At 39.1% G+C, this 17,049-nt stretch overlaps 3 protein-coding genes and 1 long non-coding RNA gene across 5 annotated transcripts; 3 read left to right on the top strand and 1 right to left on the bottom strand.

The window, feature by feature from the left end:
- Positions 1-1,283: 1,283 nt before the first annotated feature.
- LOC134009514 (RNA-binding protein 4.1-like) lies at positions 1,284-5,647 on the bottom strand. Of its 2 annotated transcripts, XR_009928238.1 has the most exons (6): positions 5,500-5,647; positions 4,568-4,987; positions 3,856-4,487; positions 2,403-2,466; positions 2,185-2,255; positions 1,284-2,015 (listed from the first exon to the last, which is right to left on the bottom strand). XR_009928238.1 is itself a non-coding variant. In XM_062449011.1 (4 exons), exons 2-3 carry the CDS (start codon positions 4,974-4,976, stop codon positions 3,886-3,888), a joined length of 1,011 nt encoding a protein of 336 aa, XP_062304995.1. In that variant the 5' UTR covers positions 4,977-4,987; positions 5,500-5,647; the 3' UTR covers positions 2,855-3,558; positions 3,856-3,885. The 2 variants fall into 2 exon arrangements, 1 of the variants encoding a protein (XP_062304995.1); XM_062449011.1 differs by lacking the exons at positions 1,284-2,015; positions 2,185-2,255; positions 2,403-2,466 and adding an exon at positions 2,855-3,558.
- Positions 5,648-6,306: 659 nt separating this feature from the next.
- Positions 6,307-10,276, top strand: LOC134009846 (transmembrane protein 272-like). The gene is made up of 5 exons (XM_062449567.1): positions 6,307-6,397; positions 7,530-7,600; positions 7,764-7,814; positions 8,043-8,237; positions 8,652-10,276. The coding sequence occupies exons 2-5, from the start codon at positions 7,549-7,551 to the stop codon at positions 8,891-8,893; spliced, it is 540 nt and encodes a 179-aa protein (XP_062305551.1). The 5' UTR covers positions 6,307-6,397; positions 7,530-7,548; the 3' UTR covers positions 8,894-10,276.
- A 171-nt stretch (positions 10,277-10,447) lies between these two features.
- Positions 10,448-10,914, top strand: LOC134009848 (uncharacterized). The gene is made up of 3 exons (XR_009928274.1): positions 10,448-10,519; positions 10,652-10,763; positions 10,887-10,914. It is a non-coding gene; the product is annotated as an uncharacterized LOC134009848 (long non-coding RNA).
- A 763-nt stretch (positions 10,915-11,677) lies between these two features.
- Positions 11,678-15,505, top strand: fis1 (fission, mitochondrial 1). The gene is made up of 5 exons (XM_062449569.1): positions 11,678-11,813; positions 12,424-12,556; positions 12,914-12,990; positions 14,521-14,626; positions 15,083-15,505. The coding sequence occupies exons 1-5, from the start codon at positions 11,769-11,771 to the stop codon at positions 15,181-15,183; spliced, it is 462 nt and encodes a 153-aa protein (XP_062305553.1). The 5' UTR covers positions 11,678-11,768; the 3' UTR covers positions 15,184-15,505.
- The last annotated feature ends 1,544 nt before the right edge of the window (positions 15,506-17,049 follow it).

Raw genomic sequence — 17,049 nt, 5'->3', positions numbered from 1 at the left:
AATCTGCAACCAATTTTGTTATCACAAAAGTATTTAATCACCAACTCTTGCATTATTAAATGATGTTCATATGCTTTATAATATCATTAAAAAAAGATATAACAAATATGTTTACTTTTTATGTAATCACTTTTTATGCTTTCTAACAAGAAACCAATATAATTAATTCTGCTGTTTGACCAGTTTCTTTGCTTTTGAGAAAAGACAAAGGCTACTGGTGGCCCATATTTTCATAGATCAAGTTACCTGTAAACATGTAATGCATTCAACACACTCACAGTACCAGATACTGATCACATTTCCTAGTTTCATGTTAAACCCAATCTCATGGGTTTTACCTCATAGAACACTATTCCCAGATCATTTTCCAACCCCTAATCCTAGCTAAGTCAATCATAAATAGACAGAACTTCATGAGATATGTCTATGAGCTACCTCATCTACAGGTGGATGAAACACTTCTGCAAGTCCTCTCCCTCGTCATGTTCCGACCCTTTAGGGTAAAACCTTTTTTTTACCCTCTAAGGTCTTAAAAGTTTAAAAAATGTCGGCCAACATCCACAACCCAACAGAATGGCTTTCATGAGCCCTCGTCTTGTTTTAGGAATGGAAAACAACCTGCTAACTATTTCGACTGGGGTCAGTGACTCTGGTCTGTATACCTGTCGGGCAGGTTTTGAAGCTGGGTTAAGACCCAGGCTCGTCTGGAAGTGGAGGTGCAGGATTGGGCTTGCTTACTAGCCAGGTAACCAGTAGAGAAGGCTTTAGGCAAAAACAAGTTTTCAGTGTCCATGTGAAAACAAGCTTGGACCCCCTTGTGGCCCCCTTAAATGTAGTCTGATTAATTATAAACATGGTATTATTCCTGCAATGCAGTTAAGAAAACTATATTCTTTATTCTTATTTTTATATATATTTTATTTTATATTTAAATTGTTTTATTCTTAGATTGTTTAGTTCTTAGAAATAGTTAAACTTTAGTATTTTTACTTAATTTAAGATTGGTAAATGTATAGTTTGCACCTCCCTGCCACAGTAAATTCCGTGTTTGTATAACATACATGGCGAATAAACCGAATTCTGATTCTATAAGACAACAATAAGCACTAATGGGCAAACACTATACACCATGACAACTGCTTAGCATCGATAATGACAGATGTTCTTCTGACATTGCAGTTCCTTGTGTAAAGATATAGTAAGCCAACTTAATTCTAATGATGTGTGGAGCTGTTAATCTTGAAAATACTTTTGCCCTGTAATGTCAGTTATGCATTGTTGAAGAGTTTCTGAATACATTATTTTTATTGACATTTATTATCTACTGTAAAATATGATAAAAATCCAGACATCATAACCAATTTGCAATTCAAGACCATCAGTCATTCATTCAGATGTTCAAATAAATCAGCCACTGATATGAAATAAAGTAAATATTTTTTACTCACAACTTAATTTAATTGGTTTATTTTGATTGCCATTTCTTCAAATGATCTTTGAAAAAAAGTTACATGTACAATTATCAACAGTGAATTGTAGACATAGACAACATGTCAGTTAAGTATGGAAACAATGTCCATATCCCGAAACACATTTTTTTCATTACTCTTTAGTAGGTACTGTAGCTGTGCTTACTATGGGTAAGGCGCAAGGACATTTTTCATAAACATGTTTTGAACCACCAGACTGGTTCGTATTGGTCTGCTACTGCATATCAAATCAAATGTATTTAAAATATTTGTATAGCCCTTTTTACTGTACTATCATCTTTGCAGTTGATGCCTTTTCCATTGTACAGTTGTAGGTCCGAATAGCCAGAAAAGCTTTCTAGTTCCCATACTGTGAAACTCTTTTCATCTTGGCATACTGTATGAGCCCTTATATGCAAGTCATTTGAAAGCTGTTTCTGGAAAACTAAACTGTATTGTAGTTTTCCAATTAAGGGTAGTACTTGACTTCAGATATCAAAACGTCTGGTCAGCAGACATTTCAGCATCATAGACAGTCGCATCCTCCTACAAAAATGAAATGCATTTTTTTTATTTAAGCAATGTATCGGAATAATAGTTGCAGAACAAGTACATTTCAGAAGGTCATTACCAGATACTTTAATCTTCCACAAAAGCCTATTTACAGGAAACATTTAATCGAAATCAGTAAAAGTAACAATTTAAATGAAGATACCTTGGTATGAATCTGATACAATATCTAGGCCTGCCTTCATCAACGTACATAGGCCTGCACTGGCCTGTTTCCTGAGGAACAATGACATCATAAGGCCACTAAGACCAGCAACATTCAAGACTACCCAGCTAAATTGTGACAAATAAACAAAGTCTTTTCAACACATGAATATTGTTCTGGCATGTGTTTGACTTGAGGTTACACTGTCTGACACTTACCACTGTGCTGCTGTCTCCTGCGGTGTTTCAACGACACCTATCCACAGATCACGGTTCTAACAACCTATAAAAAGTGAAAGTGCTAAATATACCAAGGTTCAGTTTCAGAAAAAATATATGAAGAATGACAGGTCATGATTAGGTCAGGAGATATACTTGAAATCAATCAATAATGGAATGGGAAGAGTGACTAGGTGGTGTGAATGTAACAGTAGAGATAGGGACTGCAATTAAGCAATTTAGATCAGAGTTCGCAAGAAAGATTTGAGCATAATGGCCAATACACAATGTTCCTGTGAAGAACACTATCCATTGTTGGAGATGGACAATATTTAAGTAATTTTTGGGACAGTGAACTGTCTGTCTCTTATTGAGCTGCAGCTCTTGCCAATTCTGGCTCCGCCAGCAAAGGTCAAAACTACCGTAGAAAGATTTGAGAGTTAAAACGTCGATTCAGATCAGATATCTGTTTATTAAAAATGTGAAAATCAAAAGCAATATGTAAAGAAAAGAAAATCATACATAAACGCTTTAGGGCATCTATTTGCGCAAGATTATTTAACACAATTTGACAAAGAAAATCACACTTGTGGTTTGGTTTAATAGCTGTGCTAACAATGCGTCGCAAATCTTAAATATCGGCAGACACCGTCCAAAACCAAGTTGCAAATCAAAACGCTACTACACCACTAACATTGTTAGATTGATTACACAAGTCATTGTGTGTTGTATTTCTCTAACGCAATTTTTTGTTTCCCATTTTGTATATCATATTACACACTGTTTAACGATTATCTTGTACATGTCACAGCGGAATAAGTTTTACCCAATTTAAAAGGGAAATTAGGAAAGCCATTGTATTTTATGGTCGTTAACAGTATTCTCTCAAATTAAAAATAGTCTTTACATCAGCCATAACCCTAAACTCCAAACAGTTAAAGAATCTGAACAAGAAAAAGCAGAACAAGAAGGCAAACCAGTTAAAGCAAAAGGACGAAACCGAAGACATAAAAGCGTTTTTTTAAGTACGGTTTAAGCAATACAGTATCTTCCAGTAAGTCTCAGGCGAGCGCAACGCAATCCGCCACTGACGAGAGAAGGGGTATAGCGCCACGTGCATCAGGAGACAACGACGATCTTGTCAGATATTCTAAACCTGGAAAGAAAAGCAAATCACACAAGTCAAGCGCATTTTACTCGCGCAAGTGTTACATCAAAATGTCCAGCATTCATTACGGCCTACCTTACTACTGATTTTTCATTTAGCTCTAAGGTGAAGCAGATTTGGTAAATCTACAAAGCCTGAAGTTAATATGTTGAAGCAAAAATTTCCTTGTTCCTCGCTGGAACCTTAACCAGCATTTCTGCCTCGGAACCTGTCTGATGGGCACATTAGTGCTAAATGAACGAGCTAACCATGAGTGGTGATCCCATCATGCTGTTTGCGTCTTACCTTGAATTACACAAACACCCGTAAGTCTGTCTAGTAGGGGTAGCGCGGTGGAGGCGGAGGCACCCTGTCCGCGTAGGGGTCCCTGGGGCGAGGAGGGCCGTACATCGGCGCTGGGGAGAGTCGGGAGCGCTCGTACGCGTAGCCATTACCAGCTGAGGACACAGGGGGAGGAAGGGCTCTCCTGATGGGACTGCGGTCCCGAGCGTAGTACGAAGACGGAGGGGGAGGGGGGATGGGGCGACGCTCGTACGGGTCGAGGGGAGAGGACGCAGCGAGGCGCTCCCTGACCAGGGCGGAGGCAGGAGGTGGTGGGGGTGGGATGGATCCCATACGCCTATCTTCATAGGACGCAAGGCCGTAAGGGCGAGCTCTGTACTTCTCGTAGTAATCCACCACCCCGTAGCCACCATCTCTCTCGCGCTCGTAGGCTCGCTCTGGATATAGGGCCCGTCTAAGGGGAGGGGGCGGTGGGGGAGGAGGAGCAGGGTAGCCAAGGCGGCCTCTGAATGGGGGCTCAGGCCTCTCCCCAGGGTAATGGAGGGGCCAGTAACCTGCTCTGTCTGGAGGAGGTGGGTAGTCTTCTTCTTCGCCTCGGGGTCGACTTTTTGATATCTGTACATGAATCCGTTTGCCTAGGAAGGAAGACTGTCGTTATCTACACTGGCTCAAGTGAACAAAGAGGGATCCCACACAGACGAGGGCATTTACTTACCCTGAAATTCAGCATTGTCCAAGCCCTTTATGGCATCCATTGCCTCATCGGAGTTGGACATGTGGACAAATGCAAAGTTTTTGACGATAGCGCACTCTGTGACTGTGCCATACTCTTCGAACAGCGCACGGAGCTCATCATCAAAGCCTTTCTCTACATTTGCCACATGAAGTTTGACTGGGGCTTGGTTCTTTCCTCGGCTAGGCTCCACATTTATTGGTCGACCATGCAGTTTATGAAGGTGCAGGGTCCGTATGGCTTTGGTGGCAGACTTGCGGTCGTCCATATGGACAAAGGCATAGTTCTTGTACTTGGCACATTCTGTCACTGTGCCATATTCTGCAAAGAGAGCCTGAATTTCCTCCTTGTCTGCTTCCTGAGCGAGATTTCCAATGAATATCTTCACCATGTTTATAGAGCCTAATTTAGAAAGGACCAATAAGATGAACACGGAAGGAAAATGAATAAATTTAGCTACATGACTCACTGGGAGTTTGTGAATAGTACAGTGTAGTATCATCGACAGAAAATAGTTGGCCAGCTGACTTGAAACATGAACTGGAAGGCACGCTTGGCCTAACGTGTTCTATAATCCTAGAAAGCTAAATGTATTAATTTTGAAAGCGGTGAGAGGAGTACATGCTAAGGCAACGTTGGTTCTCCGTTTATCAAAAGTGGGTAAACACTTCCGCTTGTCTGACATGGCTTGTACCTAGCTAGCTAGCGTTAGCTAACACTGCTAGCCAGCTTTGAGTGACGAGCTAATGTTAGCTAGCATTAACTTGGAGTAACAATCCTCATTCATTCAAATACATTTTTCAATACAGTACAGGTATAACGTTGAGATATTACATAATACAATGAATCGCCTTGGTCAATTCATCTGCAGATAAACGCCTCAAAGTATAAATGTACATGCTAAATGATCTTACCTTACAACCTCTGCTGCCTCTGAAATCCGAAGCTTGTACAGGAAATCGCCTCATTCAGAGTCCGGTGTTTGATTGGTGAATCACAATGTCTGTAGAAACTGCAGATCCAACTGCCGACAATTTGCTGTTGAATGGGCCGTTTCATTGGACAAATCGGTGCAAGAAACTTGTCCCACCCACAAACCGCGCTTTCGATGATTATGCGCATGCACAGAGGAAGTCGTGACGATGTCCGATGACCGAAGGCCAGTTTCGATCAGCTTTGCCAGTGAAGTAGGCCTACAATGCTTGTTCATAATATTTAAAAACCACCGGACTGAAAAGTAACAGGATAGTCTCGGTAAAAACAAAGTATAAGAACACTAAATTATTAGTTAATAGTTATTAGTCTGTACTTGACAAGGTAAGGCACAAACTGAACATAATTATACAAACAAAGATACAGTATATACAAAAACATGCAGAAACTATGAATAACAATAAAGATGACATGTTGTGGTTATATTTCTGTCAACCTTACATTAATCACAAACAAGATAGGCTTACAGCAAGGTAAAATATATTGTTGTTAGAGGAACTTGAGTGAGTTTTTAAAGTTAAGCATGGGATATGAAATGTTCTGACTACCATGGAGAATCATTTAAAGAAAGTCAGTGGGAGAGACAGTACACAAATGTTTTTTGCATACATTGTTTTAAAACCTTGTTTTAAAACCTTGCTTTCAAACACAGTTACTAAATACATCAGTAAAGACATGTCAAACTTTCCCACTTCCTGTGTTGTAATGTGTGTGATGTGTAGTTTGTCAGTGAAACCTTCCATCTTCAAGGCATCAAAATCTTTGTAGACAGGCAAGAGACACACTCTATTTTTCTCATTTGGACCATATTAATTGAAGGTAAGAACATTTATTAAATCTAGAATTTTACATTGGAATGTTGGCAAAAGACTTGGATTGGATACCAATAATGGAATTGAACAAATCCCCTTTTAATTTGAATCACTCTCACAGAAAATGTCAGAATCCTCTTAGTGTTATTCAATATCCGATAGGATTAGCATTGGTTGTGCTGGCTATATTGTACTTTTGTATTAAACTGGTGGACTACAAGGTAAAGCACATTTATCCATAGAAACATGTTCTACATTTCAAACTTCAATTGAATGATAATTGTTCTATAGTTTCAAACTGCATTTGGTGTTAATTTACTGAGTGTTAGAACTTTATCTTATATGCAGCAAATGATCAATAATAAAAACATAATATTCTGACACCTGTACATGACACCCAAGTATAAATTTCAATAGTTGATAGTTTCAATAGTTTCCAATCATAGTTAGTAGTTTGGCAAATCAGAAAATTATGTTCAGGGTTCGGTGTGACATGGGTAAGGTTAGGCTTTGGAATGACACTGTTACTGTTGACATTAAGCTTAGGTGGTATCCAGCAAAAAGCATATCACAACAAAAACTTTTTTCTTTGATTTAACTTCAGACACATTGTAACCAATCTTTTAAAATGTAATAGTTTGATCATAACATATTGTAACACAGAGTTGAAGAACATCTGTATATCAATGATGAATGTCCCATTAATCCCAGCAACACACCCTGTGAGACATCCTTGTGTGTCAGAGGGGCTTTTGAAATTACCTACACCGGTAGTGTTCAGTTGTTGACAGCGTACATGCAGACATTTGGAATGAACAACACTTAAGTGCTGTGTTGTAGTAATTCAGACTTCAGGGGAAATGTCAACATATCCTCTCTCAACGACAGTGTAGGTTGATTGATGATGCAAACTTTGTGGCTGAACACATACACACATATACAAAATGACAACACATGATTCAGTAGAGACTCACATTTCTGTAGAATCATTCTTTACATGTGTAAGAAAGGTAAAACAGATTAATTTAATACATTTTTGTTGTGATTTGTGTTATTAGGTTCTGGATTATCCGCTGTGTTCACATTTAACACTAATCTTAACTGACGTAAAAAATCATGATTTCTTTCTTTGATACTAGGCATTAACACGTAATTAAGATGGTTCGTACCAACAGTCCTGAACTTACTGCAGTAGTGGTCTCATTCATAGGTAATTAGCTTCTCATGTTACAAATAATATGTTTTAATTATGAAATACTACATATTTTACTTGACATTTTAACATAAAGTACAGTAGCTTTTCTGTGGTCAAAGCTTCTCTTCAACTCTTTCTCTCTCCCTTCCTTTTGTTCTTTCACCCTTTCTCTCCGCAGTTGTGGGGAACATAATCCTTTGGATGATTTTGATAGCAGCTCTAGGATTAGGTATTTACTGCACCTTCAAGTATGCTACTACCACACTGTATACAAGTAAATGTAACATATCAAGATGAATTTAATGTAAGTGCTCTGTCAGGCTGATGAGATAGCTAGGCTAAATAAAACCATAATTAAGTTAATAACAAAGCTAACAAATGACATTTGCATTTTACTCCTGCCTTATATTATGTGTAACCTACAACCTACTCATCTCCCATCATCTATGACTGCTAGGGGCCATGCACCTGAACACCTGTCCCCTGCAGCCCTACATCCCTATCTACCTGATAGTGACTGGCGTGTTGTCTATGGCCTCCCTGCTACTGATCTATATCAGGACCGCAATGATAGATGAGAGTCTGCTTCGCTTCATGTGTTCATTGTGTCTCTACCTCATCATCATCTTCAACTTCTGCTGGTTCATCTCAGGTGCGCATGTAGGAGTGTGTGTTTCTGCGTGCAATAATTGGATTATGATCCGTGTGAAAGTCACAGAACAGAGAATGGATACTACAGAAAGCAACAACCTGGGGTGCCACTCCTACATTAACATAATAAATATATATTGGGAGTCAGGTGGCTGAGCGGTGAGGGAATCGGGCTAGTAATCCGAAGGTTGCCAGTTCGATTCCCGGTCATGCCAACTGACGTTGTGTCCTTGGGCAAGGCACTTCACCCTACTTGCCTCGGGGGAATGTCCCTGTACTTACTGTAAGTCGCTCTGGATAAGAGCGTCTGCTAAATGACTAAATGTAAATATATAGTTTTGTGTTGTGTTGCACTAATGTTTAATAATATACAAGCACAATGTGACATTTCAACATCCTGTTTCTGTGTGTTTAGGGGCTGTGTGGGTCTATTCTACACATTATCCAAACTACAACCCAACCAGTGGAGAACAATACTGCCAGAAAACTGTGTACCTGTTTGCCTTCTGGTTCACTAACCTCAGCTGGGTGGCTGTGGGCCTAATGCTTCTTTGCGGGGGGTACCTTCTTCTATACATCTGTGTGAGACTGGCCTTCAGGGGACACCATTTGTTTCCCTCAAACCAAAAAACATATGAAACTGAAGGAGAGGCTTGAAGGTGCTTCAGTGTTTTTAGACAATTCATTGATATTCATAACAGGAAATGGGAGATTTCCTTCTTGTCTTTCTGTGAACAAGCTGTCCAGCTGTCTTGTACGCCCTCTTTTTTTCTTCTCTAGTAGAGTATCAGTATAGACGGTGATGGAAGGGTTGTCATGGATAAGGGGACACCAACTTTTCCGGAGGGTTCTTCAGGATAGAAGTCCTGGTTCCCCACTTACCTGAGATTTCTCTCTAAAGGACAAATATTCTGCCATCCTCACAAGTGCATGTAAACAAATTACCAACCAATTGTGAAGACAGATACAGCAGGCTGTGTGTAACATGATGTAGTATATTACACTTGTGATTTAATGTGGGTATGTCCCTGCTATTGTTTTTACTGTCTTAGAATCCTTGTTTTGTGTCTTATATGGCAGCCCTTTCCCCTTCACTGTGATTGTTATTCTAAACATTATGATTACCACCTACAACATGTCTTTTCATACATAAGATTTGTGTACAAAAATGACTTCCCGCAGCAACCTCATATATCCACGACCTGCTATTAATAATTGGTGGTGAAAGGCAGAACTGGATGTTATTTACTATGACTGTACTGTATTATAAATGTATTTTAGGATTACTCTTCTTATCTAAGTCAATGACAATCATGTTGAATCCAATCTCTGCAGGTAATGTGTGGACGTTTTCTATATAGCCCAACTATGACCCAACAATGGAGGATGGGCTGTATTGTAGCAAAATCTTGTACACCTTTGCATTTTGGAATGCATTGTGGGAAACCATCACATTCCTGATCTTTATTGTCAGCTGTAGCAAAGGTCTCTTCTGTTGTGTGCTGTTGGACAGGTCTCCACAGCCAAACAGAAAGACTGACATGGAAATGTAGAAAATGGTAAAAATAAGGGGGTCTAACTCCTTCCCTTTTAGTCTTGTCATGCTGTTAACTTTTTCAATAGCCATGTTTTAACTTAGGTCTACTGGTTATCTTCCATATTTGGCCAATGTTTTAAGATAGTTTTTAAAATATTTAACATTTCTATGACTTATCCTGGCCACATACATCTGCCTGTCATGGAGACATTGTACTCTCTCTGAAATGTGTTTTTCAAATAAAAAAAATATGCTGCATGTGTTAGACACTAGTTGAAATGACTACTTGGTGAATCCTCAGAAAATGACGTATTCTCCCAGTTACCCAATGGTGGGAAAGTTAGCGTTGCTCAACCGACACGTCCCCTCCAAACCAAGAGGACACAGCAAACAAAAGTGAATCCGAACGTGTTTCCAGTCTGTAAAAAAATATATAATTCAGAGGGCTCTCAATTCGCATTGCTGACGTTCCACTCCCGGACTAAATTTACAAACCATATGGCAGGCAAGTCAAAAATCTTACATTGCAGCCGGTATAGGATAGAATAAAGCACACTCTTCACCTTGGCCTTAATCCATGCTAAATATAAATGTTAAGATGGTTATGTATCTTGACACCTGCAGTTTTGTGATAATTTCTTTCCTTCCTTGCATTTGCCAAATCCCGTTTTAAACAGACGACGCTAAAATCAGTGAGCTGGTTTCCAAATGCTTGCAAGCTCGGGATATGGCGTATTGCCCCTACAGTAGGTTCCCTGTCGGTGCTGCAATATTGACGGTAGACGGCGCAATAGTAACAGGTAAACAGTGGTTCCGAGTTATATTATGGCATCAAAGTAAAGTAACATAACCACTGTGCTTTATCTGTATTGTAACAGGTTGTAATGTTGAAAATGCCTCATATGGGCTCACAGTGTGCGCAGAGCGAACAGCAATACAAAGAGCAATAGTAGAGGGACACAGACAATTCACAGCCATTGCAGTTACATGGTGAGATGACATTTGAGAACAAAAACGTTTAGCGTAAATGTACATAAAACGGGGACATATTCTCAATTAGCCGACTAATTGAATATTTTTCTCCCTCTCTCCTTCCCCCCCCCCTCTCTGTAGCGACATCAAAGATAGTTTTGTTGGGCCGTGTGGAGCTTGTCGACAGGTTCTTTTGGAGGTTAGATCAACGTTCAAAACTTCACCTGTACTCAAGTCTGATAACCACGTGCTTGTATCTTTCTAGCTTTAAACTGTCAAATTGTATGTTGACTGTGACATAAAGGTTTTATTATTTATCATAACAGGTTTGTAGTTAGGCCTACATAGCTGCGTAAAATGTCATTGTCATGCCTAGTAACTCTCTCTCTCTCCCTCTCTCTCTCTCTCTCTCTCTCTCACACACACACACACACACACACACACACACACACACACACACACACACACACACACACACACACACACACACACACACACACACACACACACACACACACACACAGTTTGGAACAGACTGGGTTATCTACTTGACAAAGCCAGATGGATCCTACAAAGAAACAACCCTCAAAGAACTGTTACCCCTTGCTTTTTCCCCAGCCCACTTAGCCAAGAACTGACTTAGTAACTGTAGCTAGGCTAGATACATTTATGCAAAACAGACTTTTCAAACGTAATACTACCACAACATTCTGTAGTTGTCCATCATATCTGAATACGGCTAGATAGCTGATGATCCTTAGTATAGATACATGTATCTCAGTTATTTGACTTATTTAAACATGGAGTCATTTTTGTTCGTATGTAAGATTATTTTGCGCAAAAGAAAACTGAATTTTATTCTATGTCTCAAATCATTAAAGAAAGTATGTATATCTGACTGACACATCACAATTTCATCATGTGGTAATATCGTAGCCTAGCTGTGTGTAGCCTTGTTCCTGATTGGGTATTTACGATATTTCGTCAACAAAGTGGGTGTTTCCCTGTTAAATTTCCGGAAACATGGAGGCTGTTGTGAGTGATCTGGTAGCCCCCGAGGACCTTTTGGTAAGTTTATATTATTGTCAAGTCTTCAATTTTATAAAAGGAAGTGTGTTATGTTTAAACATAATGGGAATTAATATAAGGATGAAAATGAGCATCTTCTCTCACTGTAATCTTCTTGTAGAAGACGACGTGATACAATTTTTAGCCAAGGCTAAGCTATCTAGTTTAGCTATCTGACGTACTGTAATGTAATGCCACGAGACAGAAACGGGTACAAACGACACATTAATTGTTTGTTTGTGTTCAAACCTGTCTGTGTTGTAGCCATCACAATCAATATTATAATTCAAGAATACGTTTATCAGACAATCATTGCCTATGATGTATTGAGATATATTATATCTCTAGCTAAACAATGCACTATGTATATAATGTTATTAGCATAGGCTAAAACTAGTTCACTGGTGTGTATACTCGGTACTGTAGTACAGTACACTACAGTATGCTATGCTCCACTACAATATATTATACTGTTCAACTACGTAATTACAGTAAAGTATACTGTTAATTTATACAGTGAAATTGTGTGTGTTATCCCAAATTTGTGTCACCCCTGTCTCAATCAGGGGAGCCGTAGTAAATCCTCACATTTTCCTTCTTTAAATCTCAGAAATTCGAGAAGAAGTACAACAGTGAGCTGTTGAAAGGCTCTGTGTCCAGAGAGACAAAGTTTGAGTATGCATGGTGTCTGATACGAAGCAAGTACTCAGCTGACATCAAGAAAGGAATTGTGCTGTTGGAGGGTGAGTGTGCTCAAATTCTAAACTGAATAATCAGGCTACTGCTATACATAAAGCCAGTATGACGAGAGCTCCCTCTTCCTGTGGTCTCATAAGCCACTTGTGTGATGTCAACACGTCTCTCTTGACCATTACTTTAGCCTAAATCAATTTGCCATACTATAAATAACAATCAACTCTGTCATGGAATATTTGTGTGGAAGAAATAATTAATTCTGTGGCCTTGGATTATAGTCTTTCACGGAGTAAAATGAATGCATCACATCGTTAAGACCCATCATGGTTACTTTCAGATAGGCTTCTATAACAATCTGTAACCTGCTATGTTGTGTTTTAAGAGTTTCTTCATGTGTTTTCCAGAGCTGGTTCAAAAGGGATCGAAGGATGATTCCAGAGACTTTCTGTTCTACCTAGCTGTAGCCAACTATAGACTGAAGGTAAAGATCATTGTGTGAACCTTTTTAGACAGTGGCCTTCTGTCTCAGTCCTGCAGACGTTATTGACAGTAGCCCCTTGACATAGTCTGTTCATGGTGGGAATGTTGCACCTTTTTGCCGCCTCGTAGTTCTGTATCAAAGATATGAACACGGAACAGGCGGTCATTGTTTTGCCATTTTCTGCTTCAGTCTGCCTCTATTGGGGAATGGACTCAGAGATTACGCAATTTGGATATTACTATTTTCTATATACTGTATATATATATATTTTTTTGTTTTGTATTTGGCCTTTGTCTTTACCAGTCTATGTTACCTCTTCGTACAATTTACAGTGATGACATTTACAGACCGTAGTGTGTTGTACTTGCCTCTCCTGTTCCATAAAGGCCGCTCAAAAAGCTGGACTTAAAGTCCCAAACCTGACTTGAATAAGTTTAATTAGTCAAGCGGGGCTAAAGCGGTTCCATAAAGGCCAATTTCAGCTCACGCACTCCTACTCATTTAAGTCAGATTTAAGTAGTCAAGCTATTTGCGAGTGCACCCTATTCTTAAGCAGCCCAAGAGGTAAAACATGGATCATACAATCCACCTCGGCAAAAAGCAATGCACACGCCACGTGACTTCTTCCAGAAAGAACGTTCCCTTTAAGCCGTGTACTATGACAGCTCCCTCATCCACCGCTTCATCAAAATAAAATGACACACCATCATTGATGTGAACAATAGGCTACGTAGGTCGAGGTCCTTTTTTAGACCTTTACTTCATTGATAAAAAAACTGAACAGACCTCTAAACACATCTAAATTGACTTTTTTTGACATTGCTTTAAATAAATAGCCTACTATTAATCAATAAATTATCCAATAGCCAAAAGTTTTTAACATGGTTTTTGTGTCAGGAAAATGGAGGATAGATGTATGCATTTAGGTTTGTTTTGCAATTGTAGTGTAGCTACTGTTAACAATTATATAGCTAGGATAGTTATACTTGGATAATTTAGATTGAGATATAGGGCTATGCCTGATGCATAAACATTTGAAATCACAAACTACCATATAGCCATACGTTTAACGTGGCTATGGTGTGTATCAAATCATTGTTCATCATTGTTTAATGCACTAGGCTAAATGTTGTAGGCTATTAAGTTGATTTTCTATAAATGTAGCCTGTATATTGAACTGATGAGAATAAGAAAATGAGAATGTACGTGGTAAATCATCTGTTTCCCGTTGGGTCAGTGTTACAGGAACATCTGGTTAAGCAACAACACGGTCTAAGCCTGACAATTAGCCTGCCCCGGACCAGGCTAGTTTCGAAGCATAAGTTACCATAGTAACTGAGTTCAAACTACATTGAGCTAGCTTTATGGAACCGAATGAATTAGAAATGAGTCAGACTAACTGACATAAGTCTGGCTTATTCGGTAAACTCGCTTTATGGAACAGGCCTCAGTTGTTTATCATCTTCAGTTATTGTAAAATGTTCTTTCTTTCTCCTTATGTGTTGTTCCATTTCCCTCTGTCCACCTCAGGAGTATGAGAAGGCCCTGAAGTACATCCGAACCCTTCTAAAGAATGAACCTGGTAACAAACAGGCTATAGAGCTGGAAAAGCTCATAGACAAGGCCTTGAAGAAAGGTGAGGAGGGAACTCACATACAGCTGGGCTGTATTCCAATTGTTGCCGTACGCAATGAAACTGGATGTGTCAGAAATTCAAAACGTAACTGGGGACAGGGTCATTTTAATAGTGACATAGTTGTAACTTCTTTGTAAAAACAGAATCGCTATAGCTTCATGACCATGTCTATCAAGTTAAATTAGAACAAGATTGACAGAGAGCTAGGATGTTTTCACATCTATAATTTCTTCCCTAAGAATTGGTGTGTCTAAATTGTGTTTATATTCTGCAGACATAATATAGCAACTTTTATTTGGACATTGTCAATTGACAATGTTCTATAAGTCACTCAATAGGTAAAGTGAGGGAAGTTATTTAGGCACTTTGCCCTTTGATTTAGGTGGATTTGCAGTATACTTTAAGCCAAAGGAATCAGACATGTATGATGGCTGAAAATGCTTTGTTTTCACTCAGATGGCCTGGTCGGCATGGCAATCGTTGGAGGAATTGGCCTAGGGGTGGCCGGATTAGCGGGCCTCATCGGATTGGCTGTGTCCAAGGGTGCCAAGTCCTAACAAGGAGGGATGGAGGGCCGTGGCAGTGCTAATACACCCCTTCAAGATAGACTCATTCTCTGACTCTACTTAACCAACTCAAACCGCAGTTTGACGTGGCTGGCTATACTGAATCCCAAGGAAAGCCCTTGATACCGAAAATGAATATTGTTTTGGGGAATAATGTTTTGGACTAAGTTCTGACAATGGCGCGCAAACTATAAGGGTTTTTCAAAGATGGCCTTGAATGAACTTTTTTCATATTTTAACTGAAGTTTAGATTTAAAGTAAATTTAGACATTGTTGTATTCATATTGTACTTGTAAATAAAATTGAAATGTGTCTTTCTGCTTAATTAATGACCTTTTACGATCTCCATCTGTGTGTACGTTAGCATGCACCTGAGAAATTCCACTTTCTTGTTAGCATGGTAGCATGTGGGGTTTTGTATTTATTCATGAAGGTGACATTTGATTTTCTTTGTTGTTGTCACGGCCTGTTTTTGTTTAATGCAGAGAATAGGATTTGAGGGAAGTGTTTTAGGTTCAGAGGTACTTGTATCTTTAAGGAATTTAGTCAAAGTCAGCAGTTACTGTACTGTATATTCCTACATTGAGGTATTTTGCCAAAGTTTTGGTTCAACTGTTTTGTCATGAGGGGGGCGTCCTTTGGAAATGGGCTGGCTTTGGGCATGATGACATGAAATTGTTATGCTTAAAGCAACAAAAAAAAACTGCCTTGAATGTAGGGATGTTTTATTATTATTATTTCCCTGGCTAAAGTTGATTTGTTTTTCCTACAAAATGCAGTACACCTTCAAAATGCATAACAAAGTCTCACCTCCTAATAGAACTAATCATCAGGATTTGGAACATACAATTTTCTAACCCTAAATACTATGATATTGGTTTGGATTGTTAATAAAAAAATGCTCACTACAAGCAATGTCTTGTTGACTTGTTTTTTAATTTACATTTCATCCAATGTCTCAAAGGTGCACTTGTATCACAGAACATCACATTGTTATTTTTTGACGGTAGTGGTAAATGATGAACGTGTGGCAATTTCAAGGACAAACTGTAGATAAGTGTTGCATAGAAGTTTCCCACTTGTATGTTGGAGAGAACAATATATAATCATCAAAGACTAGCTAGAAGAATAGCTTCTATTGATCGTTCAAAGTCCTGTCTGTAGGACCCACCTACCCAACTTAACCATTGTTTTTCATGTTATGTTGTCTGGGAAATACTTTTGTGCACTGCATTTGTATACAGTTAGGTCCATAAATATTTGGACATTGACACAATTTTCATCATTTTGGCTCTGTATACCACCACAATGGATTTGAAATGAAACAATCAAGATGTGCTTTAAGTGCAGACTTTCAGCTTTAATTTCAGGGTATTTACATCCAAATCAGGTGAACGGTGTAGGAATTACAACACATTTTATATGTGGCCCCCCCCTTTTTAAGGGACCAAAAATAATTGGACAAACTAACATAATCATAAATCTAATTGTCACTTTTAATACTTGGTTGCAAATCCTTTGCAGTCAATGACAGCCTGAAGTCTGGAACCCATAGACATCACCAGACGCTGGGTTTCGTCCCTGGTGATGTTCTGCCAGGCCTCTACTGCAACTGTCTTCAGTTCCTGCTTGTTCTTGGGGCATTTTCCCTTCAGTTTTGTCTTTAGCAAGGGAAATGCATGCTCAATTGGATTTAGGTCAGGTGATTGACTTGGCCATTGCAGAACATTCCACTTCTTTGCCTTAAAAAACTCTTTGGTTGCTTTCGCAGTATGCTTCGGGTCATTGTCCATCTGCACTGTGAAGCGCCGTCCTATGAGTTCTGAAGCATTTGGCTGAATCTGAGCAAATAATATT

Source organism: Osmerus eperlanus, chromosome 23 (assembly GCF_963692335.1).
Source record: "Osmerus eperlanus chromosome 23, fOsmEpe2.1, whole genome shotgun sequence".
Classification (NCBI taxonomy): Eukaryota; Metazoa; Chordata; class Actinopteri; order Osmeriformes; family Osmeridae; genus Osmerus; species Osmerus eperlanus.
The sequence above is the reverse complement of the archived record's forward strand: the minus strand, read 5'-3'. Positions and strand labels throughout refer to the sequence as shown.

Coding starts and splice junctions, on each gene's coding strand:
- LOC134009846 (XM_062449567.1), top strand. CDS start 7,549: ATGGTTCGTACCAACAGTCCTGAACTTACTGCAGTAGTGGTCTCATTC. Junction 7,601..7,763: donor AGTAGTGGTCTCATTCATAG/GTAATTAGCTTC, acceptor TTCTCTCCGCAG/TTGTGGGGAACATAATCCTT. Junction 7,815..8,042: donor GATAGCAGCTCTAGGATTAG/GTATTTACTGCA, acceptor TATGACTGCTAG/GGGCCATGCACCTGAACACC.
- LOC134009514 (XM_062449011.1), bottom strand. CDS start 4,976: ATGGTGAAGATATTCATTGGAAATCTCGCTCAGGAAGCAGACAAGGAG. Junction 4,488..4,567: donor GGACAATGCTGAATTTCAGG/GTAAGTAAATGC, acceptor CTTCCTTCCTAG/GCAAACGGATTCATGTACAG.
- fis1 (XM_062449569.1), top strand. CDS start 11,769: ATGGAGGCTGTTGTGAGTGATCTGGTAGCCCCCGAGGACCTTTTG. Junction 11,814..12,423: donor TAGCCCCCGAGGACCTTTTG/GTAAGTTTATAT, acceptor TTTAAATCTCAG/AAATTCGAGAAGAAGTACAA. Junction 12,991..14,520: donor TAGCCAACTATAGACTGAAG/GTAAAGATCATT, acceptor TGTCCACCTCAG/GAGTATGAGAAGGCCCTGAA.